We start from the raw sequence: 25,630 nt of genomic DNA on the forward strand, positions 1-25,630 counted from the left end.
GCCACTAAAATTAATTCCATTTCCCTTTGGATGACTTTAATATGATGTTCTACAGAAGGAAGAACTTCACTAATTAATGCATCCTTCCTTATTTATTAGGGTTCTTTGTAGGATTATCATATGTAATGAATCTGTTATGAGACAAATATCCAACCAAGAGAAAACACAGTTCCAGTCTCCTGTAAAGGCTAAAAATACACCATTTTTGTTGATTAAATAGACAATTACTGGCAATCTTTGAAGGAAACTGATCCAGGTTCTACTAATGCCATTACAGACCAGGAAGAATAATTCTCAAAAAGTGGTCCATTCCCCTGAATTACAGAATACCACCTCCAGAACACATGCAAGCCTGAAACACCCAAAAGCCTCCCACAGATGAGACAGGATGAGAGGCATTACAGCAGCGTTAGAAATCCTGGCATTTTCCAAGCAGTACCTTGATGGATTTCTGGTTGACTTTGAAGTTCCCTCGGCTCAGTTTCTGGAGGGCTCTGTTGGCATCTTGTCTGTGCACCATGACAATGTAGGCACATCCCCTGGGTGGGATCATCTGGGTGGGATTTAAGGAAAAAAACCCTGAGTTTGCAGATACCAAAGCAATGAACAACACACAAGTGTGCAGTTACAGCAAGCTGGGACATCACAGGGTGTTCCAAAGGGCCTATGGAAGTGTGGGAAGGGAATGTTAATTTAAGAGGCCAAGAAAGTCAGTATCTTCTGGAAAACCACATTTACAAAATTTGGGAATAGGAAGAAAATAAGTCACTTTTTTTTGTTTGTCTCAATGAAATTTTAACAGCTATCATTTATATACAAAAATATCCTTAAATACAGCAAAACAAAACAATAGTTCTCTGTGTTTATGGGTAAAATGACACCAGCTAAGAAGTCCACATTTCTGTACTCAAACAAAATGGAGCAATGAACTGAGCAGCACAGGATGTAATTCTGCAGCCACTTCCTTGCTTCCTCATTTTCCAGAGGAAGCAGGATTTGTATGAAAATGGGATAATCTTCCCTATTTTATTTGCATTTTAAAACTGTAGGAAACCTAAGCAGCTCTTTGACTACAACTCAGCCAAATTAATTGAGTCTACACATTAAAAACCACTACACATAGGAAATCAGAGCTTAACTCTTTGCAATGTATTAAAAATAAAGCTGTCTTAGAGCAGCCTGGAAAGGCTTTTTGCAACCAAGCCTACCAAAGTATCTCAGACTGTCCCATTGATACTCACATTGATTGATTCAATTGGGCCAAACTCCTCCAAAAGACTTCCAACATCCTGCTGAGTTGTCCTCTTGTCCAGCTGTCCCACCCAGAGTGTGGTACTACAAACTACAACAGAGTTAGCACAGGTTGTAAGAGCTCTCCTTGCAGGACAGAGCAAGCAGCACACTCATCTCACTTCATGTTGAATTCAGGGTGATAAACCAGCAAATGAGCTCCAAGTATCTCGCTGGCTGTGTTTAGCACAGTAACATTCAATACTCAGCCATGTTTTCCCCACTGATACAAAGCTGTGACAGCACCAGGTGACAATGTGGAAGAGGTGCTGGCAGAGACACTTCCATCACTGCCAGGGAGCTCCCAGTGAGCAGCTGCCAGGGCTCTGCCCTCCACTTACCCTCCTGCCATTGTCACTCAGCAGCTTTTGACTTCTTCAAGTCTGTGTGCCTCTTACATAAGAATGTTTTTATTTTACTTCCCACAGGAATATTCAGAGGACAACTACTACATTTGATCTATAAACACAGGCAAGGCCAGAATTATTTCAGATTATTTCAAACCTCAGCCTGTGTTTTCCAGGTCAAAGCCCCCCTTTCAGGTCTGACACACACACCCCACTGAATAATTAGAAAAATTGTAATAATTTACAACTAACTCAACTTCTTGTTTAATCTCCTTTACCTTACTGGTCTCCAAGGAAGGAAAATACAAGCATGCAGTTTCAGCTTTTTCTTTTCTCATTTTACAGCAAAATTATTCCCAACTTGGAGACACTCCAAAAATGCCAAACTCTCTACTATGAATAAAGGAAGTGCAGAGATGTGTGGTGAATTTAATTCCTACCAGCTTTACAACAGCTCAGAAAATAAGTCACAGTGCAGCTTATTCCTATTCTGTTGGGCTGAGTCTTGGAGACCACAACAAACAGAACTAAACCCAAGGAAAAGGAACACAGAAATTTCAGAAACATCACACAATACCAACGGTACTCCTGGATTTGCAGAGTTACATCAGCCATAAAGACTGAACTTACCACTAACAGTTTCTGCCTTGATCTGGGGGAGGCCTTTGGACCTTCGCTCCCTCTCCCGCTCCCGCTCCCGCCTCTCCTGAGACCGAGACTTTGGTGAGTGCCGGCGCCGGTCCCGGGAGCGTGAGCGGGAGCGCCGGTGGCGGGAGCGCCGGGACCGGGAGCTGGACCGGGAGCGTCTCCTCTTGGGGGACCTGAGGGGATCAGAGACAGGGATGTCACAGCTGCTCCAGGGAGCACTTACTCCTTTTACAAAAAAAATGGCTAAAAAAAGAGATTTCAATGAATTCTGCCACTGAAACTGCATTTCACATCATGTTCAAGTTTGAAACCAAAGTCTGGAAGAGCTTGAAAACCCTCAAAGAAATCACGTGGAACTTGGTGAACGAGAAGACTCGTAACTAAGGGCAGAGCTGTGCTTTGGTACTGGAGCCAGATCTGCTTGGTGAGCTGAGCTGTGACTCATGGCCCTGTGAGACACACCAGACTGGTGATTATGGGCACAGAACCACCTTGTGGGGTTTGGGGGTGTGTGGGTGGAGGGGGAAAGGATGGGTGGAACCTCACAGAGTGGCACCATATCCCTCCTGGCAGGCCCTGGAGCCCACATGGGGAAGCGCTGGAGTGGCTGACAGTCACAAACAGGTCCTGGCGCTCTGACCCCACTCAGATGGGCAGCACAGTGAGGGCACTGCCCACACTGAACATCCACAGCTCCTGGAGCTCTGACCCCACTCAGGCTGGCAGGGACAGTGAGGACACTGCCCATACTGAACATCCACAGCTCCTGGAGCTCTGACCCTGCTCAGATGGGCAGGGACAGTGAGGGCACTGCCAACACTGGAACATCCACAGCTCCTGGAGCTCTGACCCAGGTCAGATGGGCAGCACAGTGAGGGCACTGTCCACACTGAACATCCACAGCTCCTGGAGCTCTGACCCTGCTCAGGCTGGCAGGGACAGTGAGGGCACTGCCCCTCACTGTGGCCTGGAACCCAGAGTGGGTCAGAGGCCCTGCCTGGGGGATTTGGCCACAAACACCAGGGAAGATAAAGAGGCACACGCAAGGTCTCCATTTTGCCCTGGCCTGCTCTCCTGAATCTGTCCAGATGTGACCTAATTGGTAACTCTATTTTTTTCTTCTCTTTTTCTCTCTTTATTCTTTCTTCTCAATCTCTCTTCCCTTTTCCTTTTCTTCCTCTTGTAGGTAACAAACACTTACTCTCTGTAACTTGTGTGTACCTCATTTAAGTTGCATGGAGTCTGTGTTTGCTGGGTATAACAAAAGTTATCTGTAGCAATGCTTGGTCCTGGTAATCTGTTGTGATGCTTTTGTGAAGCTGTTTGTTATTTCTGCAAAACCCTTTTTGCCAAAATGCCTGTTTTTCTCACCAAATTGAAAGATATCTCTTGGAGAAAAATGTGTAGTTTTTTCTCAAGATGTGAAATCAAGGTACCAAGGAACCAATGGCTTTACAAGGGTGAAATCTCTTGAAAACTAAAACGAAAGTGAACACCCAGTCAAGCCTGGAGCTTCTAACCAGGTTGTAACAGCCCCCTGTGCCAGGCAGAGCCTCCAGCACACTGATCACAAGTGTCTGAGTATGAAAAGGGGCTTTGGAGCACAGACAAAAGGCAACCATCACATTCTGCTTCCCTACAATTCACTCAGTATTGACAGGGTTCAGAACTGCACAGACACCCAACTTACTTAGAGGGAGGTGGCTTTCAGGGGTTCATCAGTCTGAAAGAGTCACTAATGCAGCTCTCACTCCTGCACTGGAAGCACTTTCACTGACTTACCTTGATGCAGACCTAGATCTTGATTTCCTGCTGTCAGAAACATGTCGTTTCCCCTCCTGAACAGGTGGCTGCTCCACTTCCATATCCTAAAACATGAAGTTGACTGGTGTTATGGGCGAGCAGCACAAGTATTTTATGCCAAGACTAAATTATGTAACAGCACTAAATTACACTGAAGATTCAAATGTGTGAAATTAGAGAGTAATGTGGTCTCCTCAGAAGCTTCCCCACATCTGTGGTCACTGACAGGGAGAGGGTCCAGCATTACAAGTACTTAACACATCATAGAAATAATTTAAACAACTCTCATTTTCAATTTGCAAATTATCTTTTTTCTGTATTTCAGTCCATACCCACAGAACAATATTATTTTCCTTAAAGACAGTCAGTGGATCCTGCTCTGTCATCAAAATTACAGCAAAGGGAGGTTTACTAAAACTCTTCTCCAAGATGTCAGAGGGAACTACTTTAAGGCAATGGGAAGTTGGTTTCACCACACTTATCCTGGAGCTTTGCAGCTTGATATGTGTCCCTCCCAGCCAGCTCGGCCTTGGACCTGCTGCCATTTCTGCTCCTGAACAGTCCACACACACTGAAGAAAGACACGTATCGGGTGTTTAGGTTGGTCTGTTCACTGCCAGCGCTGCTCACCTGCTGATGGGGCTTCTGCATGTGTGACTCAGCCTGGACTGGAAAAGGAGACTGGAAAGTTGGCTGCACAGGTGCTGCTGGTGGAATCACAGGCTGAGCCATGGGTGGAAACTGCGGGGTAGGCAGGAGACCAAAACCTGGCATTTGCCCATTAGGAGGAAGAGGGACCTTTGGAGAAAACAAACAAACAAAAAATCAAGCTAGGAAAAGAAATCAGATTGGCTTTCCCAGTTTGCTCAAGTTATGTTGCATCTCTACTCCAAAGTCACAATAAAAGACTGGGGAGAGATGAAGTAGGTCAAGCATTTAAGTAGAAAATAACAGTCTTGTTCTTCAAAGCATGACTAGGACAGAGAACAAAAACATGTTTCTTTGAAAAAAGGAAGGCTAAGCCACATTCACTCTTCACAATGGGAAAACCACTTCCTTATTTCTGCACCACAGAAAGCAGCAGAAGACAGAAAACACAGGAGAGGGAGAAGGGAAAACCTGAAGTTACCTGGTGGCGCATTGGATCCTGCTGCATTCCCATCATCCGCTGCTGGAAGGGATCCATGTTTGGGAGCTGAGGAAACACTGGCTGCTGCATCCCTTCTGCTGGAAACCCACTGAAACCAGGAGCATTTTGGTGAGACAAGCCAGTAGGTACACAGATCTTTTTGGTTTTACACATTTCTATACACATTTACAGTCTTGCTGTAACTTTAGACAGAACAATTACCTTTACTATGATCCCATTTCCAACAAAAAAAAACAACAAGGAGAAAGAGTGACTTCCTGATGGTTTCTCCACTCTAAGAGTAGTTCTTTATCATTCACAGAGACACTACACAAAGTTAGAGCCTCTCTCTGCCCCCTGTACTTGCATGAGCAGCCTAAAGATCTGAGCCTGTGGAAATGCTGCCTGCCCGAGGTTGAATTCCTTCCTTTCCAGTTCCTCTTTTGGGAACAAAAGCACCAACTCTTTTCCTCGAGGAAAATAAACTGGCTGCACTTTTGCTGTGAACAACCCCTTTGGTTTGGGAGGAGCCAGGGCAGAGAAGCACAGGATGTGCATCCCAGCAGGATTGCAGTGATGCCAAACCCTCCCTGATCCAACACACAGAATGGACAGTGCTCAGGGAACTCAGGAGGGTGTGCAGAGTACAGGACCTGCCTGCAGGAAACTAGATTTCAGGAGGATAAAGGAATTCCATGGAGCTTTGCAGTATTTGAAGACACAAGAGCCACACAGTTCTCAAGAGATTCTGGACAGGTCAGTTTTTCATGGAGTTTTACTGAGTTTGTGTGCCCAGACTGGGAATGCTGGAATTCCACCTTCAGGGACATCCTGCACAGCTGTGAGTGCAAAGGACAGAGGGTCTGAAGTGCTGCCAACAGAACATAAACCTGCCCCAAAGCCCCTGGCTGGGCAGGCACAAGCAGTGCTTGTGCGTGACCTACCTCATCTCTCTGTACTCCAGAGCTCACCTGTATTCTACGGAAAATACCACCAATTTCTTTAAAAGGCATTTTAATTAACTAATACTCATGGAACATAAAAGTGCTGGAGGTGAGAGGCACAGTAAGAAAGCTGATGAGAGTGTTAGTGGCTCTGGGTTTGAGAGCAGGGTTTAGATGCATTTGCAGAAAGTAGGACATGGGGCCACGGACTGAAGCAGGGAAAAAAGAAATATGGACTAACCCCGGCATTAAGCACCATCCAGCCTGTGCACTGAATGAGAGAGAGGCCCTGTGGAGAAAACTGGATGTGGTCATGGCAGTTCAGACTTCAGCAGAACGCACAGCAAAGGGGCAACAGGAGCCTGAGCTCCTTTGGGTGGGGCAATGTTTGAGAATGTAGAGCTGTAAAGCCAATTTGCATTTCTGTAGCAGTTAAAGCTATCACAGTGTTTGGAATAGAATCTTTTTCTCAGCCAGCAAAGCAATCCAGCTGATCACCAACAATGCCCTGACACTCTCAGTTGTGCAATAAGAACAGAGAACTCATCTTGAAATCAAAGCTAAGCTTTTCTCTACAGAACACACTCCTCAATCAGTGATGTTACACAAAACCACATCACCAAAGTAAAGACACACAAAACACATCCCACCAAAAGTTGTTAACCATGTTTTAAATTTGGGCTGTAACAGTTAAGTACTAAACTAACTCTGAATTTTAATCCACTTCCTAACCTAAAAATTTTTTAAAGCAAAGATTTCTTATTTTTGTTATGACACAAAACTTACAAAGCTGGCTGAGACACTGAAGGAGAAGGAGCTGAATCCTCTTTTTTTGAATCTTCCACTGCTTCTGGTTCATCATCATAGTCAAACCGATCCAGTAGCTTCTGAAAGATACCACATTGTGCCAACTATTTCTTCTGTATCTTACAGAATTGGCAGCCAAAATATCTTTATTATCACAGTCTTTCTACATTTCTAACAGCTCTGGAATTCAAAACAAGGTTAGAATTGAGAAAAAATAAAAATCTATGCTCTAATTCAGAATAAAAACTGTCCAAAACCAGTTTCCTTCAGATTCGGAAAATGCAGAGGCCATAAAAACAGGAAGCAAACCTCCAAATGGAAAGAGCAGAACCAAAATTAAGAACTAACAGAGGACACTGAGGTACCATGCCATGTCCTGAAGAGCTTCAAGGCAAAGAACAACCCAAGACTTACTTTGTCAAAGGATGTTTTCTGCTCGGGTGCTGAGAAAGCAGCTTTCTGCTCTGGTGGCTGAGCTGTCGTGGTTTTCAGCTGAGCAGTAATCGCTTGAACCTGAGCCATCACAGTGTTGTCTATGACTGGTGACTGGGGCTTCTGGGGCTGCTGGAACGTCTGCAGGATTTGCTGAAGCTATAGAAACAAGGTGATATTAAGAATCTGTTCTTATATAAACACAAAGATCAAAAGAGTTGTGGGATATGAATTTTACATCAAACCAGACTACGGCATGGAATGAACTGCAACAATTTGACTGAACTATGGAGAACTCTCAGCAAGACCAAGAGTCAGTTTTTAAACACTTCAATGCCAAAATCCAGCAGATCCCAACACTGCAGTGCCAGGGCTCCTCAACACTGCAAGTGCTTAGAGGATCTCACAATAAAGACCCGCATTTTCATGGATATATTCCACTTGGAAACTTTGTAACTGCATCAGTTCAGAACTAATTATTTAGGAGTGTTTAACTGCATTTTCCCCAAATACCACAGTTACTGGATGGGAGGGTCACAGATCATTCAAGTACTCTCTGACTGCACTGAAGACCTTAGGGAGGCTCTTTGTTTTGCTTCAAACCCAGGGTATTAATTCCATCATTTCCCACCCTCATTTCACAAAACAGCTGGAGTTGGAAGGGGAGCAATGAGCAGGTTACCTGTTGTCCTTGAGTTGTCTGGAACAGCTGAGCTACAGCTGCAAAGGCATCGGAGCTGGGCAGCTGTGGCACGGAGGGCACCGAGTTCGCCGTCACCGGAGGGGGCTCCGAGGGCACCTTTGCCGGAGGGGGCGGCGAACCTGGGGGTCCAGGAGCAGAGGGCTGTGTCACTGTGTCACTCCCAGAACATACCTCCTGCCCCACAGGGCACACTCTGCCTCCCCAAAACACCTGCCTGCCCACAGTGCCCAGTTTAACCTAGAAGGACCTATGTACCCATCCCAACTGCGTGTTCAGTTCTGGGCCCCTCAGTTCAGGCAAGAGATTGAGGGGCTGGAGCGGGGCCAGAGAAGAGCAACGAGGCTGGAGAAGGGACTGGATGTGGCACTGAGTGTCCTCTTAAACACCTCCAGGGACAGAGAATCCAACATGTCTTGATCCAACCCCACTGTGATCACCAGCCCAGGGCACTCTGTGCCCTGGGCTGGTGATCACAGTGGGGTTGGATCAAGGGTTGAACTTCACAATCTCAGAGGTCTCTTCCAACCCAACTGAGAAGAGCAACGAGGCTGGAGAAGGGACTGCAGCACAAGTGCTGTGGGGAGAGGCTGAGGGAGCTGGGGGTGTTTAGCCTGGAGAAGAGGAGGCTCAGAGGTGACCTCAGCACTGTCTGGAACTCCCTGAAGGGAAGTTCTGGCCAGGTGGGACTTGGTCTCTTCTCCCAGGCACTCAGCAATAGGACAAGGGGGCACGATGGGCTCAAGCTCTGCCAGGGGAAATTGAAGTTGGAGAGCAGAAAAAACTTCTTTGCAGAGAGAGTGCTCAGGCATTGGAATGGGCTGCCCAGAGAGGGGGTGGATTCCCCATCCCTGGAGGTTTTAAACTGAGATTGGCCGTGGCACTGAGTGCCATGATCTGGTAAAGGGACTGGAGTTGGACCAAGGGTTGGACTTGATGATCTCAGAGAACTTTTCCAACCCAATCGATTCTGTTTGTTGTGCCATGATCTGCCCCGGGCACTGCTCACACCATGGAAGGAAAAAGGCCCATCTGGAAGCAGGTCCCACATGGAATTTTTGAGCCCTGCTCGCTGTTTATGAGTGTCCAGGTTCAGCAAAGCTCCAAGTCAAACAGCATCAGGCAGTGAGCACCAGTGTGCTGAAGGTGGTGGTTCTGGGCTCATCCTTTTGGGTGAGTATTGCAAATCAACCACCTCATGGCTCATCTGAAGAGCAACTGAGTTTCTCTTAATACTTTCTAGCAGGAACAGAACTTTTTCTAAGAATTCTGGTAATAATTAAAGGTTATTTTACAGGCAGCTCATTTACTTTGGTAAGGTGTGTTCACATGACCCCCTTTGCACAGGCACAAGCCACACGTGCAGCTGATGGATAAATCCTCCCACCAGAAAAATGGCTTTGCTCATTTTTCCAGGAAAAGACTCCCATTCCCAAGAAGCTTTACTGAAACTGAGATCACACTTTAAGACATGCTGCTGATAGCTTTGGCTACATATGCAGCTCTGCTATTCTCTTTGCTTTACACTACAATGCCTTTTTTAATAAACATTTTGTCAGCACAAGGTAAATTAGTAATAATACCATCAGTTCCTACACACCATGAACAAGTAACCATTCTTTAGAAAACCTGTTTTATTGGACATAATAAGGCTGCACAAGGGGTGACAGCTGAAAAAACTGCATAGATAAAAGTACTTAGTTTGAAATACTAAGCAAACATGTTTGCCTTGCAATAGCAACTCCTTTAAAGGCATTGCTCTGTTTGCACTTCAAATAACTCCAGTGTTGACAGGCAGCAAGCACAGAAAAATGTGTTAAATAATATTTTCCCAGAAGTGAAATGCAACAAAAATACTGAAAAAAGGTATGTGGTTGTTTTTAAGCATAAAGTAACTCCCAAATTATTTCCTGTATATATTCAGAAGGATATTTGCTTGCTCAAGGGAGAAAATTTGCATTTCTCTCTCTCTTTATGGGCTAAACAGATTCTATCTCACATAATGCATTAATACATTAATTATTATTCATTAGTATATTTATTTCAGGGCCAAATTATCCCCTCTGGTGGATCTCAAGGGAATGGAACCAACCTGTTTGCCCCAGTGAGGAGACACAGGTGGGAAGGCAGTGCTCTTGCCCTGCCCCAGCAGAATGGACTGGACAGGCACCACTCAGCATTGCATTCCCTCTCCTGCCACATCCATACAACATTCCATGGGATACACTTCCCTAAACACAGAGAGATCTTGGAGAGGACCTCACTTGTGCAGCTGTGCATCACTGCTCTGCTGGCTGTCACCACTCCTCCCTCACTCCATTACATTTTTCCCAGTCCCACTCCAAGGAACACCAGCACAGTGAATAGGGAGGTTACCAGAGCTCAGTGTGAAACACAAAGCCAAAAAACAGCTCCTCTGGAGAAAGAGGGAACTGTGGAAGGTGTAGAATCATAGAATCATGGAATCATAGAATGGATTGGGTTGGAAAAGACCTCTGAGATCATCAAGTCCAACCCTTGATCCAACCCCACTGTGAACACCAGCCCAGGGCACTCTGTGATCACAGTAGGGTTGGATCAAGACATGGTGGATTCTCACTCAGTGCCACATTCATAGAATCATTGGATTGGCAAAGCCCTCTGAGATCATCAAGTCCAACCCTTGGTCCAACTCCAGTCCCTTTACCAGATCATGGCATACAGTGCCACGGCCAAGCTCAGTTGAAAAACCTCCAGGGATGGGGAATCCACCCCCTCTCTGGGCAGCCCATTCCAATGCCTGAGCACTCTCTCTGCAAAGAATTTTTTTCTGCTCTCCAACTTCAATTTCCCCTGGCAGAGCTTGAGCCCATCGTGCCCCCTTGTCCTATTGCTGAGTGCCTGGGATTCTCATCCTCCACTCTGAAATCTCACTGTCAGCCTTTTGTCTGGCACAAAATAGGTCAGTGCAGGCACTGTGGGCAGCCCCTCACTGCCCTGCTCTGCTCTGTGGGTCAGCAAAGCCCAGACACAAACGCACAGTTTGGGAATGTGAACAGGGAACATCAGGGAAAGGGCTGCACACTGAGGCACTGACAGCTCTTGCTTACTGGGACTAAGCTGGTCCAAGGAAAGGGGAAGCTCTTAACATGTAAAACCCCACTTTACTCACCTGGATTCTAATGTTAAAATTACAAAACTGATGCACAAATGTTTGGGAATGTGGACAGGGAACATCAGGGAAAGGGCTGCACACTGAGGCACTGACAGCTCCTGCTTTCTGGGACTAAGTTGGTCCAAGGAAAGACCCCACTTGACATGTAAAACCCCTACTTTACAACCTGGATTCTAATGTTAAAAAATTCTATCAGAATTATAAAACTGAGAAATAACAGAAAAATATTTCTAAGCAAAATAAAGAATAAGTGTTTAAGAAGTCACCTGTAAGTGTGCATATGCATATTCATTATATACATTTCATATATTCTCCTATGAAGTGCTCACATTCTGATAATTTCTCTAGTACAGTATCAGCATTTATTCAAAATTAGTTCAGTTGCTCCACATAATTGTGACAGCAAAGATGAGTTTCTGGACATGTCACTGCTGGAACTAAGAGCAGGAGCTTCACTGTGAAAACAAACCAGCTCTTGCCATTTGCTCTATGAAAGCACAAGTTAAAATGTCATTCCTACCTTCATTGTTAGTAGCATTCTCTGCCATTGGTGCAGGGGCACTAGTTCCTGCTGCCATATCCAAGAGAGGCTGAATTATCTCTATTTTAAACACTCCATTTTTCTGCCAAAGGTTCAGGACACGGACTATTTTACTCTGTTGAAAGAAAAGCAAGGACCAGTGTGAATTCAGCTCTCCCAACTCACAGGGTCCCAGCTCATCTCTGTGTGGAGGAGAAAGGTTTGAACAGCATAGAACATAACCAGGCACAACATTGAACAAACCCTGTGCCATGACACAGAGCAGCATCACCTTCTGCATGGCAAAAACTGCCAAGTTATTTTACTGTCTGCTTCAAGAAAGAGCAATTTGTGACATTTTGCTGAAACTGCTGTGGTCAGTCAGAAATCCAGGTTTGATGTACAACTGGGGACATCACTCCAGCCCCAGTCAGGAATCCAGGCTGGATGTACAACTGGGGACATCATTTTAGCCCCATTTCTTTACAGATGGTCACCAGGGGATGAAACAACCACCCAATGCAACCACAAAGGGAAAAAGAAGAGCTGGAAAGCCCTAATGAAGAGAGGCAAGTACACCAGAAAACACAAAAGCAACACTTCAAAGCCAGACTGAGGATTGCTTCCTTGATTTCATCCCTAACCCAACCACCAATTCTATGCTGACACCAAAAACCATCTCCATCACTATTCAAAAGATCAGGAAAGCAAGTGAGAAACATCCTCCCTGATCACTGCAGAAGGACTAATTTGGAATCTCTGATTGTCAGCTGTTATTTTCAGCTCAGTTCTTTTTGTTTTTTTGACATGAAGAACAATGCAGCTTTCAGGAACAAACTGGAAATTAGTCTTTCCTTCTTTAGCCCAGCACTAAAACAATGATGTCTCACTAGTTGTGTTGCTCCAGTTGGAATGTGGAGGCAGGTAAAAGTCAGAATAAATGTTGTATTGCTGTCCTTGTGCAGACTTAGTCACCTCACCTGCACACATACAAGCTTTATTATGTACTTTTTACTTCAAATGAATTGATTCTGTCCCTTCTTCTTTCAACAATCAAATGTCTCACTGTGACTCAGTTACCTACACCCATGCAAATCCAGCTCTGCCTTCATTAGCTAAGTGGTTAAAGAATTCTACAAAATGTTTGCTAAAATAACATCAATTAGAGAGAAACATAACATGTCTATTTTTAAAAAGATTTTAGTCTGAAAAACAGTTAACTTGAAAACAGCAAATAATGCTCTCTCTCCAGAAAACTTGAAAACAACACAAAGGCCAAAGAATGAATAAATTTAATACTCCTCTTTTCAGTCACATTAATCTTACAGAAAGGCTGTTTAAAAAAGAAACAGCAGCATCATTCTCTTTAGGTATCAACCATATCTGCAAAACTCCTTTTTTTGTTTAGGAACTGGAAATTCATCAAACCAGCAAGTTAAAAATTTAATTATTCCCTATATCAAGATGTTCCATTAAGGAGGTGGACAGTCTAATTCACACAGGTGAACAAAATGGTGAGCACAGAAACAAAGGAGAAGGGACTGCCCTTTTTCACCAAGGAATTAACCCAAGAGCTCCACAATATCAGATTCAAAGCCTGAAGGTCAAAATGTTCCACTTAGAAAAATAGAGAACATCAAAGCCTTTCAAAAGCTTAATTAGAAAGTTAGGGAAGAAGTCAGGTAGAAAAGGAGTATTTTACAGAGGAAAAGGTAGTAGGTGTTTTTCTGGAAACTTCCAGAACACACTTCTCTTGGATTTTCCTGACAAAGGGCACAAAAGCCATTTTCTTTTGGTAACAACCTGGGCCATCAGGAATTCAGGGCACTTTCAGAGTCTGTTCTATCAACAAGTACAGCAGAACTGAGAAAGGCCTTAAACCAGTGCTGGCAACAGAGACCAGCAATGAAACTCTCAAGTAGGATTGGGAAAGACTGATGCAATCAGAGTGCTGATTTTCTTAGAAAACATTTGTGAGCAGAACCATCACTGCCTACAAAACCAGAGCTGCTCCTGCAACACTTCCTTTCTGTGGGAGACACTGCCTTCCAGAGGAAGTTTTCCTGAGGGAGCCTCAAGAAGAGAAGCTTTTGGCAGAGTAACACACCCTGCTGAAGTGTCTGCATAGGCAAAACCAAGCTGATGAGGGCAGGCAAAACACATCTTTGAACTCCAACTTGCATTTAACTATCACCTCTGATCATCTTCCTCAGTCTGTTTTACCCTTCCCACAGTCAGGAGCGGAGAGAATACCCAAACTCACCGTCCCAGGAGCACAAACCCCTGGGAAGTGACAGCCATACCTTGTCTTCAGATGGACACAGATACAAATACTGGAATGTGGCAGTAATATTCTTGGAGAATCTTGGCCCAAAGACATCCTTGTCTGTTCCGAACTGGTGGCGGGACTGGCGGACAATGGAGTCGATGACGTACAGCCCAGGCACTTTGTACTCGGGTTTGCACTGCAACAGAACCAGAGACAGCCACGTCACACACAATTCCAGCGCCTGGGAATTGCAGTCCCAGAGCCTGGAAGTGCAACATGAGCCAACCGTGTGCCCAGGTGGCCAAGAAGGCCAATGGGATCCTGGCCTGGATCCAAACTAGCGTGGCCAGCAGGCCCAGGGCAGTGACCCTTCCCCTGGACTCTGCCTTGGGGAGGCCACACCTTGAGTGTTGTGTTCAGTTCTGGGCCCCTGAGTTCAGGCAAGAGATTGAGGGGCTGGAGCGGGGCCAGAGAAGAGCAGCGAGGCTGGAGAAGGGACTGCAGCACAAGTGCTGTAGGGAGAGGCTGAGGGAGCTGGGGGTGTTCAGCCTGGAGAAGAGGAGGCTCAGAGGTGACCTCAGCACTGTCTGGAACTCCCTGAAGGGAAGTTCTGGCCAGGTGGGGGTTGGTCTCTCCTCCCAGGCACTCAGCAATAGGACAAGGGGGCACGATGGGCTCAAGCTCTGCCAGGGGAAATTGAAGTTGGAGAGCAGAAAAAACTTCTTTGCAGAGAGAGTGCTCAGGCATTGGAATGGGCTGCCCAGAGAGGGGGTGGATTCCCCATCCCTGGAGGTTTTTAAAGTGAGATTGGCTGTGGCACTGAGTGCCATGATCTGGTAAAGGGACTGGAGTTGGACCAAGGGTTGGACTTGATGATCTCAGAGGTCTTTTCCAACCCAGTCATTTCTAGGATTCTGTGATTCTCCCAGGAAACCTGGGCACAGACACAGCATTCCAGCTTTGTGCTGCATGCCCAGGCAAGCAAGAACACTGACACTTCTGGAAATATCTATTAACTTAGTGACAATTCATTTTAAGTCCAGGACCTCCAGTTTCCTCCCCAGCTGCTGGGTAGACAAAAATTTCACTCTTTACTTTTTCTGCCCTCCTTCTTAATGTGTTATAGAAAACTAAAATGAGGTTATATAGACAAAGTGATACCAAAATGTATGAAATCCTAACAAACCAGGATTTCCTCCCTCAATCCCTGAGTAACAGAAGCCTTTGTGGTTATTTATCAGCATTATTAGCAATACTTAGTAATAGATGCAGACAATAACTTTATCAATACTTTTTTTAATTATTTTTTTACCTTTTTGATAAACTTCTCCACAATCTGGACAACATGCTTGTAGAGCTGAAAAAAAACACATAGATTAACTTTTCAACTACTCCACAGTGGCACATCATTTAGGAAGTGTTTTTATACTCTCTGTGCTTCCTACCAGTTTGGAAAGGCCACAAAGTATTGCAGGCACATTCCAAAAGGCAGGATGTTGTCAAGCTAAATTAATTAAAACACAGATTAAAATATTTCATGGGGGAGACTCAGACCCAAGGCCTCCTTTCTGCCAGAAGGGTCAGTGAGTTCACAAGTGATGCAGGTTGTAAAATATCAGTAAAAGCTTTCTGGAGTTATTTTCTATGCAAGACCAGTGTTCAAATACCAAGGTACAGTTGCACTCTGCAACAGTTAAAATTTTATTTCACAAAAATCACAACACTCCAGTGGGTGTAGCATTAAAAAGCAATGACTTCCAAAAAAAAAATCAAAAATAAATAAATAAAATCAAGCTGGCATTTTGCTCCCAGTCCAAAAATCAGGAGATGATGTTCACCACCCACTGGTTTCTATACAACAGCCTTAACACCCACCAGGATAAACCATCCCTGAAACTGAGACTGGGAAATCCTGAGTATTTACTTCCAAGTGAAACAATCAAACACTGCTGCTGGTTCAGTTTTTGTGTTTGCTCTGTTGTACTTTACCTTAATAGCTTTAATGGCAGCTTTTGTGATGAGAATCATCTTTGCTCGGGAAATAGGAGGTTTCATCTCCATCAGTGAAAAGAGCTAAACAGGGAAAACAAACATTAAAAATGTATTCTGAGGCTGAAGCAATTAACCCAAAGGACAACATTGCAGTGACATCCCACACTCTGCCTGGCCCCACTGCTGGCCCTGAGAACCTGCTGTTGTACAAACCCCCCAGGGAGCAGCAGGAACAGTCTGTGTTCCCAAATAAATCCCAGTAATTGCAGAGGGCCCAAATCCTACAATCTTTAACACCCCATGCACACAACTCTCACCCATCAGGGAGCTCAGACCAACACCAAGTTTTCCAACCATCCTGCTGGACCAGGCACTGCAAACACCCTTTATGGAAGTGTTTGACATTTCCTTTGCCATGACCATACCACGTTATCCTACAATGAACTGCCCCAACTGTCTCAGAGACTTGGCTGCCTTGTTCTCCACATGGCACCCAGTGGAAAGGGGCATTTCTCAAGGAAAGGGGCATTCCTCAAGGACAGGAAAGGGGCATTCCTCAAGGACAGTGTTTTCTGTAGCTATTAGTCTTGATGGATGACATGTGTGTACATATATAAATATATAAAAACATATAAAAATATATATAAATATATACACACACATGGAGAGATGGAGGGATGGAGGGATGGAGGGACGGACGGGCAGACAGACAGACAGACTGTCCATAACTGAAAATCAGCATTACCTTCCCATTTCAGAGACTGGGGGAAACCAAAGCTGGTACACAGAGCTCAGAAATCATCCCGGAAGGGCTGGACACAAAGCTGAAGGACACACAATTCCTGGGATACCAGCACCCCCTGGACACTGGGACATGCCCACTGTGCTTGGCTGCCTGGGGGAAGTTTAGGGAACTGAGGGATTTGAGGAGATTTGTTGTCACCAACAGCCTGGCACTCACATACACACACACACCAGAGATCCCAGATTCCAGTTCCCCCTCTGGATCTGCACTGAATTCCATCCAATCCATGAGCTGCTCTTGGAAATTCCCACAGCAAACACACAGTTGCCAAAGCTACACTGGGCACTGCCCTGGGCACATTGCTGCTCTTCCCAAAGCCTGGAAGCAAAATCCATGTCAGCCTGTCAGGACCACTCACTCTTCTCCAAACTTCCTTCCCATCTCCCAGCACAGAGAGCCCAGAATATCCCAGCATCACTTTTTAATCCCCTCCTCTCTATCCCAGCTCCTGGTTAGGGGCTCTGCTGCATTAAATATTTCCAATTTTCCCATAAAACTCCCTATTTAAGTTGGTTTACTAAAGGGAGAGTCATTGTATTGTCCTGATTTGTAGAGTGCAAAACAACACTGAGATCTGCAGTGTTTACACACACACAGAGTCATTTCTGCCTTGAAATATTCCTCACAAATCATAGGGGGGAAAAATGCTTTTGTGTTACATAATTTCATTTTGCTCTTTACAATAAAGAAAAAATTGAGACCTTGAACACAACTCAAAAATGTCATCAATTATATTTCACAAAGCAAAATAAGAGAAGTGTCTTCGTTTGTCAGTGTAATGGAAAGGAAGATGTCATTTAAAAATTTCTCTTATTTTTAATTAATTTATTTTAACTTTCAAGATACTGATGAAATAACCAATTTATGCAGATTTATTCACTCAGTCAAGGAAAAGAATCAATGAAGAAGGCAAAAAAAACTGGCCAAATACTTAAAGGCAACTGAAAAGCCAACAAGGCTTTCAGCAGAACAAAAGGGAGGCCTCACACCTCTAAAATACCGAGAGTTGGCAACAAGGTATTTAATTTCTTAATTCAGTTCTTATCCAGGAGATTTGACAGAACAAACCCTGTCCTTCAGAACAGTGATAGCCTTTCCCAACACCAACACCAGACCCTGACTTGTCGTTATTCATCTCCACAACATGCAAGTTCTGGTGCCAGAATGTTGGGTTTTTAAAGCCATTTTAAGTGTAAGATATTTCAGCTTGATGAGAAATCACAGCACGGACAAATCGAAACTGCCAGATACAAACCAGAAGGAGAGAGGGGTCTGTGCACTGACTTGTTAACTAAAATAATCTTGTTCTCAGTTTTGACTTAATTGCTTTGGAATAAGTGCAAAGACTCTCAAAATGGTATTATTAAAACTCAGAAAAATCTGTTTTAAGAGGTAACAAAGGGGGGAAAAATGCAAACCCCAACAACAAACCCGAAATGGGGACAGAGGAGAAAGGAAGGAGCCAACACTGAGACAGGGATTCCATATCCTTTCCTTTCCACGTGGAGAAGCAACTCCAGCAAAGGGATCCAGCCCCATATAATAAGAACAAAGCAGCACTTTGTGCTTCAGGAACACCAGCAGAGACCCCCCAGGACACTGGGAGGGCTCAGGGCAACAAGAAACAAGAGGCAGCAAAATAATAAAAAGAAATTACTTAGAAGTGTCCCAAGCATGACCCTGCAATGGGGGAAACACAGGGAAAAATCAAAATCCAAGGAGGAAACTGCCAGGGAGGGAGGGCTAAGGCACACAGATATCCCCTCGTATATCTGTGCTCTGCCCTCTCCTCATCCTCCCCACCACCATCTCCTGGAATTTTACATCAAACTGCTGCTTTTTTCAAAATCTTATAATATCAAATGACTATTTTAAAGCTGATTTTTATTTAACTCTCAGTATCACTTACATGTGTCAACACCATGTTTTAGAGATGGGAAAATGTAAAATTTAACACTCTTACAAATCCCTCATGGCTTTCCACTGTCGGAGGGGGAGCTGCTCAGTGAGACACCCATGTAGTTCTATCCCCATATGTTCAATTAGACTTGGATCTTCTCCCACACATATTGCCCAAACTGGTGCATTACAAACCCCACTCCCATTTCCACAGGTCTGTCCTCACAATAATACAACTATTTTCTCAGTCAGCCCATGAACAACCTGGACACAAAACCTCACGCTGTGTTTAAAAAGTCATTGAGGTGGATGCAACAAAGGCAATGAAAGTGCAGCTTTGGGAGCGTTTCCTGCCCCACACCAGGAGCCTGTCCCGGGAATGCTCTGACCTGCCAGGAATGACTCTGCTCCCACTGGCCACAACTGGGGGATGTTGGCACAAGAGAAGGGGAGGTATTAAAGAGCCCACTGAACTCCAGGCACAACACACGATATTGATTTAAGGATATTTCTGAGTACTTTTCACAGCAGCACGGAAGGAAACTGTAAAGTACCTGTAAAGTGTCTGTAAATCACAAAAGGCAGACAATTCACCTGCTCGTTTTCAGGCTAATAAAGGCTATTAAATAACTCACCAAACCGCTGCGGACAGCAAAAGGAAGACCAACCATACAGTGACTCCTCCCAAATTAAAACTGAGTGTAAAGTACAGAAGCACCACAGAAAGCAGGGGCAGGAACGAGCCAAGGCACTTCCAGCTCCAACTGTGCCCCGGGAGGTGCCAGCAGGGCTGGGAAATGGGACAAGGAACAGCAGGATGGCCTTCGGTTCTCAGTCTTTTGAGCAGCAAATTATTAACTCCTGTCACTCACAGTTAATGCCCTTAGAGGGTGTATTTTGCATACAGGCCTGCGAACTACTGTTTTAAAATTTACTAAGTTTGATGTACCAGTTTATTTATCTGTTTTAAGGAAGGTAAAAATACCTTTTAGGCCTTGAACTGACTTCCCTGGATTTGCTCTCTGGCCGAAGTGTCTTTGCCATAAAAAGTCTCTTTATTCACAAATAAAGAGCTCCTGGTGTGATTTACACAGTTATTAAACCAACCCCACAGCACAGGGAGAAGCACCTACTCAACAAACACGGTGTTCAGTGATTAGAGGATATGGAGCACTCAGGTCACTGCCAGGACACCCCATTCAGCTTTCCCTTCTCCAGTTTCCAGAGCAGCCCAACACACCCTCGAGGATTCCATAAAGTGTCCAAAAACACTTCCCAAAGGAGGCTCCATACACAGCCTGAGTTCATTCACTGCCTTTTGGAATGTGTTTTATTTGTGCATTTAGAAACCACCTGACACAGCAAACCACGGAGCACTTGGAGTTGTAATTATAATGGTAGTTATTTGTTCATGTGCCCACAGAAGCAAAAGGATGAAGGGAAGTTCTGGCCAGGTGGGGGTTGGTCTCTTCTCCCAGGCACTCAGCAATAGGACAAGGGGGCACGATGGGCTCAAGCTCTGCCAGGGGAAATTGAAGTTGGAGAGCAGAAAGAAATTCTTTGCAGAGAGAGTGCTCAGGCATTGGAATGGGCTGCCCAGAGAGGGGGTGGATTCCCCATCCTTGGAGGTTTTTCAACTGAGCTTGGCCGTGGCACTGAGTGCCATGATCTGGTAAAGGGACTGGAGCTGGACCAAGGGTTGGACTTGATGATCTCGGAGGGCTTTTCCAACCCAATCCATTCTGTGATTCTGTGGATGTGGCACTGAGTGAGAATACACCACATCTTGATCCAACCCCACTGTGATCACCAGCCCACGGAGTGCCCTGGGCTGGTGATCACAGTGAGGTTGGATCAAGGGTTGGATTTGATGATCTTGGAGGTCTTTTCCAACCCAATCCATTCTATGACGGAAGACACAACCAACAAGCACAGAAACCACACTATTTTGTTACCATTATTGCTAATGCACAGTGAAAACTTTAAGAAGGTGGATGTTTTAAGTCCAAAGGAATTCTGTTGGCCCTGTACCTTTTCCTTCCCCTACAAAACTTCCTTTCCTCTCCAGGTGCCTGTTCCTCCTTGAGGCTCTAAGGAAAGGAGAAATCGGCAATGAAGACCCTCCTATCTCAGAGATCAAAGCAAGCTTTAAATGCTGAGAAGCACAGCCAGGATCAGGTGCTGCTGACGGTGAGAGATCCCCACAACACCCACAGCTGTCAGGCTGCATTCCTGGGAAAGCAAAGTGAATTTAAGTTTGGCCAGATATGACCCCCAGGCAGTGAAGCTCAACTTCATCAACTGAGCTACTTCTGTGGCCCAGAAAGGCCATTCACAAATCCTGAAACATCTTCACAAAAGATCCTCGCACGAAAATGACATCATGGAAGTAACACAGAACAGTTTTGTTTCCTACAGGGATGGTTTGGAAGTGCAGCTCTCAGGATCAGGGCAGGGCTCTGTGTCCAACACATCTCCTGGGAAGCTGCTCCTCTCATGTCTCCTACCGGGAATCCCTACAGGAATGTCACAGCTTCCAGCATTCCTGGAAACAAGCTCAGTGCAGAGGCAAGAGAGACTCCAGGCAGATGCTGGTGTGGTGTCCTTGCTGCCTTTCCATGCACATCCGGACTCTCACCAGGGATCCCGAGCTCCAGTCACTGCTGGAGCACCACTGGGAAGGATATCCTGCCAACTCTATTTATAGCCCTGGGGAGGGAGGGAGGGAGGGGAAGACTGGAATAGAAGAGGCAAAATAAAGCCTTGCCATTGGCACAAAACTGCACCTGCCCCGTGCCCTGAGTAGGGGCAAACAGCAGAGAAGAACCTGCAGCTCCAGCTTGACACAAACAGCCCACAAGATCTGCCCCCTGTTTGTCTCCAGGCTCGTTCGGGGGGATATCAAATGTTTCAGTGGTGCAGATTAACCACTGAGACAAATGATTAAGGGAATACTATGCATTACTCAACACAAATAAAAGATTACAAAACAGGAAAGTTGACTTTATGCTACTTCCAGCAGCAAGACTGTAGGAGAATTTTTAAAAGTCTCTATTTCTACCTTTTATAGCCAGTAAACTCTGCCTCAAGTTTTTCAGATTAAAGGACACACAACTCTCCCAAAATGAAAACATGCTCAGGATTTATAAACCATGGCAGATGTGTGGGTTTGGTGGGGAGTTATGTTTGCTTTTGTTTCAGGGGTGTGATTTTTTTGTTTGTTTGGGTTGTTGTTTTTATTTTTTTAGAAAAACACTTGCTTGTTTCCCTAAACATTTCCCCAAAGTGCTTGTTTGTTTCCCCAAACATCTTCCCAAAGTGCTTGTTTGTTTCCCTAAACATTTCCCCCAAGGTCCCTGCTTGTTTCCCCAAAGTGCTTCCTTGTTTCCCCAAACATTTCCCCAAAGTGCTTCCTTGTTTCCCCAAACATTTCCCCAAAGTGTTTGTCTCCCTAAACATTTCCCCAAAGTGCTTGTTTGTTTCCCTAAACAATTCCCCAAAGTGCTTCCTTGTTTCCCCAAACATTTTCCCAACTCCTTGCTTGTTTCCCTAAAAGCCAAACAAAGTTCTGCCCATTATCCAGTTACCTTTTGTGATTTATTTATGCTGTGCCACGAATGTAACACAATATACACACCTGGCAGAGCAGGATCCCGTTGGAAGGAAATTCCTCAGAGGAAACACACCCCAGCCCTGTCAAATCCCACCCTCTGGGCTGGTGGCATCTGCTCCAGCTACAGCTGGATAAAGACAGAGCAGCAAGCACAGAACCTGCGCCTGCTCCTGCACAAACACGAGAATTTTGGAAAGGGCATTTACTGGCGAACTCGCATTCAAAGCACAGGCTCAAAGCACAGGCTGAGGGAGCAGCACCACAATCAAACAGATCAAATTACGCAACCCAAGCGAGTCACCACCCACCGCCAGAGCCAAACCAACTCCTCTCGCTCCCTCCCCAGGCCCTTCCATCCCAGAGCAGACACCCACCAGCTCCAGGATGCCTCACTTACAGCCAGGCTTTGAACCTGAGCCTCCCGCCATGCTGCGAACACCAAATGACCCCAGAAAGTCCCAAATGATGGGATCACCTGACACAGTTAAGTGGCATCTCCTCCTTCGGGCAGAGTGGCAAAGAGCTGGCACAGAAGCCGAGCCAGAAGGGAATCACCTCCTGCACACGTGGGAAATGCAGCTCCAATCTCGGGGCTGCTGCAGTTGGGACTTGCATGATAAAATCACAATTCCCTGGCTACAGTGGCATTCCATGGCCAGCAACTCCAGGAATTCTTGGCCTACCGGGTACTCTGCATCTGCTCCCATCTTCACTGCTGGAGCTGTAGCACCCCCAATAAAATAATTAACTCTTCAGTGACCTGGGACTGGCAAAGCGACACAGACAGAACGAGCCCTCAGACATTCCCCAGCCTGTGCCATTCCTGCCACTCTGGGAACAACACGCAGGTGAAACTGCTCTTTTTTCACTGAGAAAGCCCAGAAATGGAGCGGTATCTGCCTGTAAAGCTCCCCCTCCCTCAGCCCATTTCAGTTTGTGTGGCTCTGCCTGCACAGCTCCAGGCAACGCAGGGGACAAAGCCAAGAAAGAGATGGGTTTGAGGACTGGCGTTTCTCTGCTCAGCCAACACCACAAACACTCCTGGAGAGGACAGGACAGGATCACAGCCCCTGAGCTCACCCACCAGCAGCCCCAGGGACCAGCCACACACACCAGAAACTGCGGGACAGGGATTTTAGGGAGCACACTTGTCTCCCCCATAACTGCCGTCCCAATGGAATTCAGTGCTTTGCTCTTTCAGACAGCAGGATTTCCCTCAGCTCTTCTGTCTGCAGCAAACCAAAGCATCCCACCTTCCCCACAGGAAGAGGTACAGAACACAACATGCCCGTTTCCAAGACAAGGGATTAGTCACGGGATCCCAGGAAACTGCAGTGAACTTTCACAAGCGAGCAGCTGCCATTTCTCCTGTTCTGCAGAAATGCACAGACACCCAACCTGCAGCATCCACCTGGGAACAGGCTCTGCCTGAGCTCTGAGCCATTTTCTGTCCATTTTCAAGCCTGCAGAGCCTCAGTGCCCAGCCGAAGTGGAGGTGTAACCAACAACAAACCATCATTTTTAAGTCATGTATCAAAAAACTTTATAAAGCAGAGACTCTACTGAATCGCTGTTTATTACACAAAAAACAACCACGCTCCGCTCTGCTTCCAACTCCCATCGGCTGACCAAAAAAGAAAGGAAAAAGTCAGATGACAGGGAGGGACTTTCTGCGTGGCTCGGAAGGAGTAAATGATTTCCAACCTCCGCTGTCCCCAGCGCTGGGGTGACTCCCCCAAGCCCGCACAGGGACCCCCCTCCCTCCCTGCCACCTCCGGGGCGCTATGAGGAAACACCAGACTCGGAACGCGGCTTCCCCCGCGCTGCCGAGCAACAGGCTGGGCCGGGAACAAGGATCCTGGAACAGGGATCCTGGAACAGGGATCCCGCTCTCGGCCGTGCGGGGAGCACACCGGGATGGGGCACAGCGAGGCGGGTAGTGAAGGGGGAGAGGAGAGGGGCAAGGCCGGGAAACAGCGGGGCAGGGGGACAGCAGAGACCGGGGGAGAGCAGCAGAGACCGGGGGGCAATGGGGCCTAGGGACAGCAGAGACCTTTGGGAGAGCAAAGCCGGTGGGCAGCAGAGACGAGGGAGAGCAGCAGAGACGAGGGAGAGCAGCAGAGACGAGGGAGAGCAGCAGAGACGAGGGAGAGCAGCAGAGACGAGGGAGAGCAGCAGAGACGAGGGAGAGCAGCAGAGACGAGGGAGAGCAGCAGAGACGAGGGAGAGCAGAGACGAGGGGCAGCACGGCCGAGGGTTCAGCAGAGATCCCTCCAACGCCGCCGGGCCGGGCCGGGCCCGGGCCCAACCGAAGCGGCCCCAGAAGGGCCGCAGGGCCCAGCCCCGCTCGCCTCCATTTTCCCCCGCTCCCCGCGGGGCCGGGGCTCTCCCGGCCGGTCGCTCCCTGCCGGGCCGGGCCCTGCCGGAAGCGCGGGGCCAAGGCCGCGATGGCGGCGGCCGTATGTGTGTGTATGCGCGAGCGTGTGTCCCCCCGCGCGGCCCGCCGCCCACCCCCCCGCGCTGGTACCTCCTGGTTGAAGGCGTTGACGGCCTCCATGTCGGCGGCGGGGGCGGCGGGCGGCGGGCGCGGCGGGCGGCGGGGCGGGCGGTCGGTGCCCTCAGGGCGCGGCCATGATGGCGGCGGCCATGGCGGGGCTGGCGGGCAGCGCGCGCGTACCGGCCCGACCGCGCGACGGGCGGGGGCACGCGCGGGGCACGCCGGGAGCGCGCGCGAGAGCTGCGCGGGGCGCCCACGTGACCGGCCCCGCACGCGCCATGGCAGCGACTCGGACACGCCCCCTGCGGGGGGGTGGGGGGAATGGCGGCACTGCCGGAGCCGCTGCTGAGGGCGGCACTGACCCCGGGCACGGCACGGCACGGCACGGCACGGCACGGCACGGCACGGCACGGCACGGCACGGCACGGCATTGCCTCGGCCCCTCGCTGGGGCTGCTGCGGGGCTGTGCGGGCGGCCGGGCTCGGCTCGGCTCCGTTCGGCTCGGGTGGGTTCGGCCAAGCTCGACTCGGCTCTTCGGGAGAGTTCGGCTGAGCTCGGCCACGTTCGGGTATTTTCGGCTCTATTCGGCCGAGCTCGTCTCTGTTCGGCTGGGTTCGGCCGAGCTCGGCTTCGTTCGGGTACTTTCGTCTAAGCTCGGGAGAGCTCGGTCGGGCTCGGCTGTGTTCGGATAGATTCGGCTGAGCTCGGGTTCTTTCGGGTGGCTTCGTCTCCGTTCGGATGGGTTCGGCCGAGCTCGGCTCTATTCGGGTGAGTTCGGTTC

General features: G+C 47.2%; 1 protein-coding gene across 2 annotated transcripts in view; it reads right to left on the bottom strand.

Annotated features, from left to right (window-relative positions):
- The window catches only part of SCAF4 (SR-related CTD associated factor 4), a 33,675-nt gene extending 8,627 nt beyond the window's left edge, over positions 1 to 25,048 (bottom strand). Inside the window, exons 1-15 of one of the 2 annotated variants that reach the window (XM_071564585.1) lie at positions 24,880 to 25,048; positions 16,033 to 16,116; positions 15,356 to 15,400; positions 14,078 to 14,239; positions 11,775 to 11,910; positions 8,083 to 8,222; positions 7,383 to 7,559; positions 6,948 to 7,048; positions 6,403 to 6,450; positions 5,218 to 5,326; positions 4,719 to 4,886; positions 4,068 to 4,153; positions 2,268 to 2,458; positions 1,242 to 1,342; positions 440 to 553 (exon numbers count right to left, since the gene is read on the bottom strand). In XM_071564585.1, the coding sequence (XP_071420686.1) occupies positions 440 to 553; positions 1,242 to 1,342; positions 2,268 to 2,458; positions 4,068 to 4,153; positions 4,719 to 4,886; positions 5,218 to 5,326; positions 6,403 to 6,450; positions 6,948 to 7,048; positions 7,383 to 7,559; positions 8,083 to 8,222; positions 11,775 to 11,910; positions 14,078 to 14,239; positions 15,356 to 15,400; positions 16,033 to 16,116; positions 24,880 to 24,909 (1,692 nt within the window). In that variant the 5' untranslated portion in view covers positions 24,910 to 25,048. The remainder of the gene's footprint in view (positions 1 to 439; positions 554 to 1,241; positions 1,343 to 2,267; positions 2,459 to 4,067; positions 4,154 to 4,718; positions 4,887 to 5,217; positions 5,327 to 6,402; positions 6,451 to 6,947; positions 7,049 to 7,382; positions 7,560 to 8,082; positions 8,223 to 11,774; positions 11,911 to 14,077; positions 14,240 to 15,355; positions 15,401 to 16,032; positions 16,117 to 24,879) is intronic. The other variant, XM_071564592.1, reaches the window with a different exon arrangement.
- Between the last annotated feature and the right edge of the window lie 582 nt (positions 25,049 to 25,630).

The sequence above is a fragment of the Pithys albifrons genome, chromosome 1 (assembly GCF_047495875.1).
Source record: "Pithys albifrons albifrons isolate INPA30051 chromosome 1, PitAlb_v1, whole genome shotgun sequence".
In the NCBI taxonomy this organism is placed as follows: Eukaryota; Metazoa; Chordata; class Aves; order Passeriformes; family Thamnophilidae; genus Pithys; species Pithys albifrons.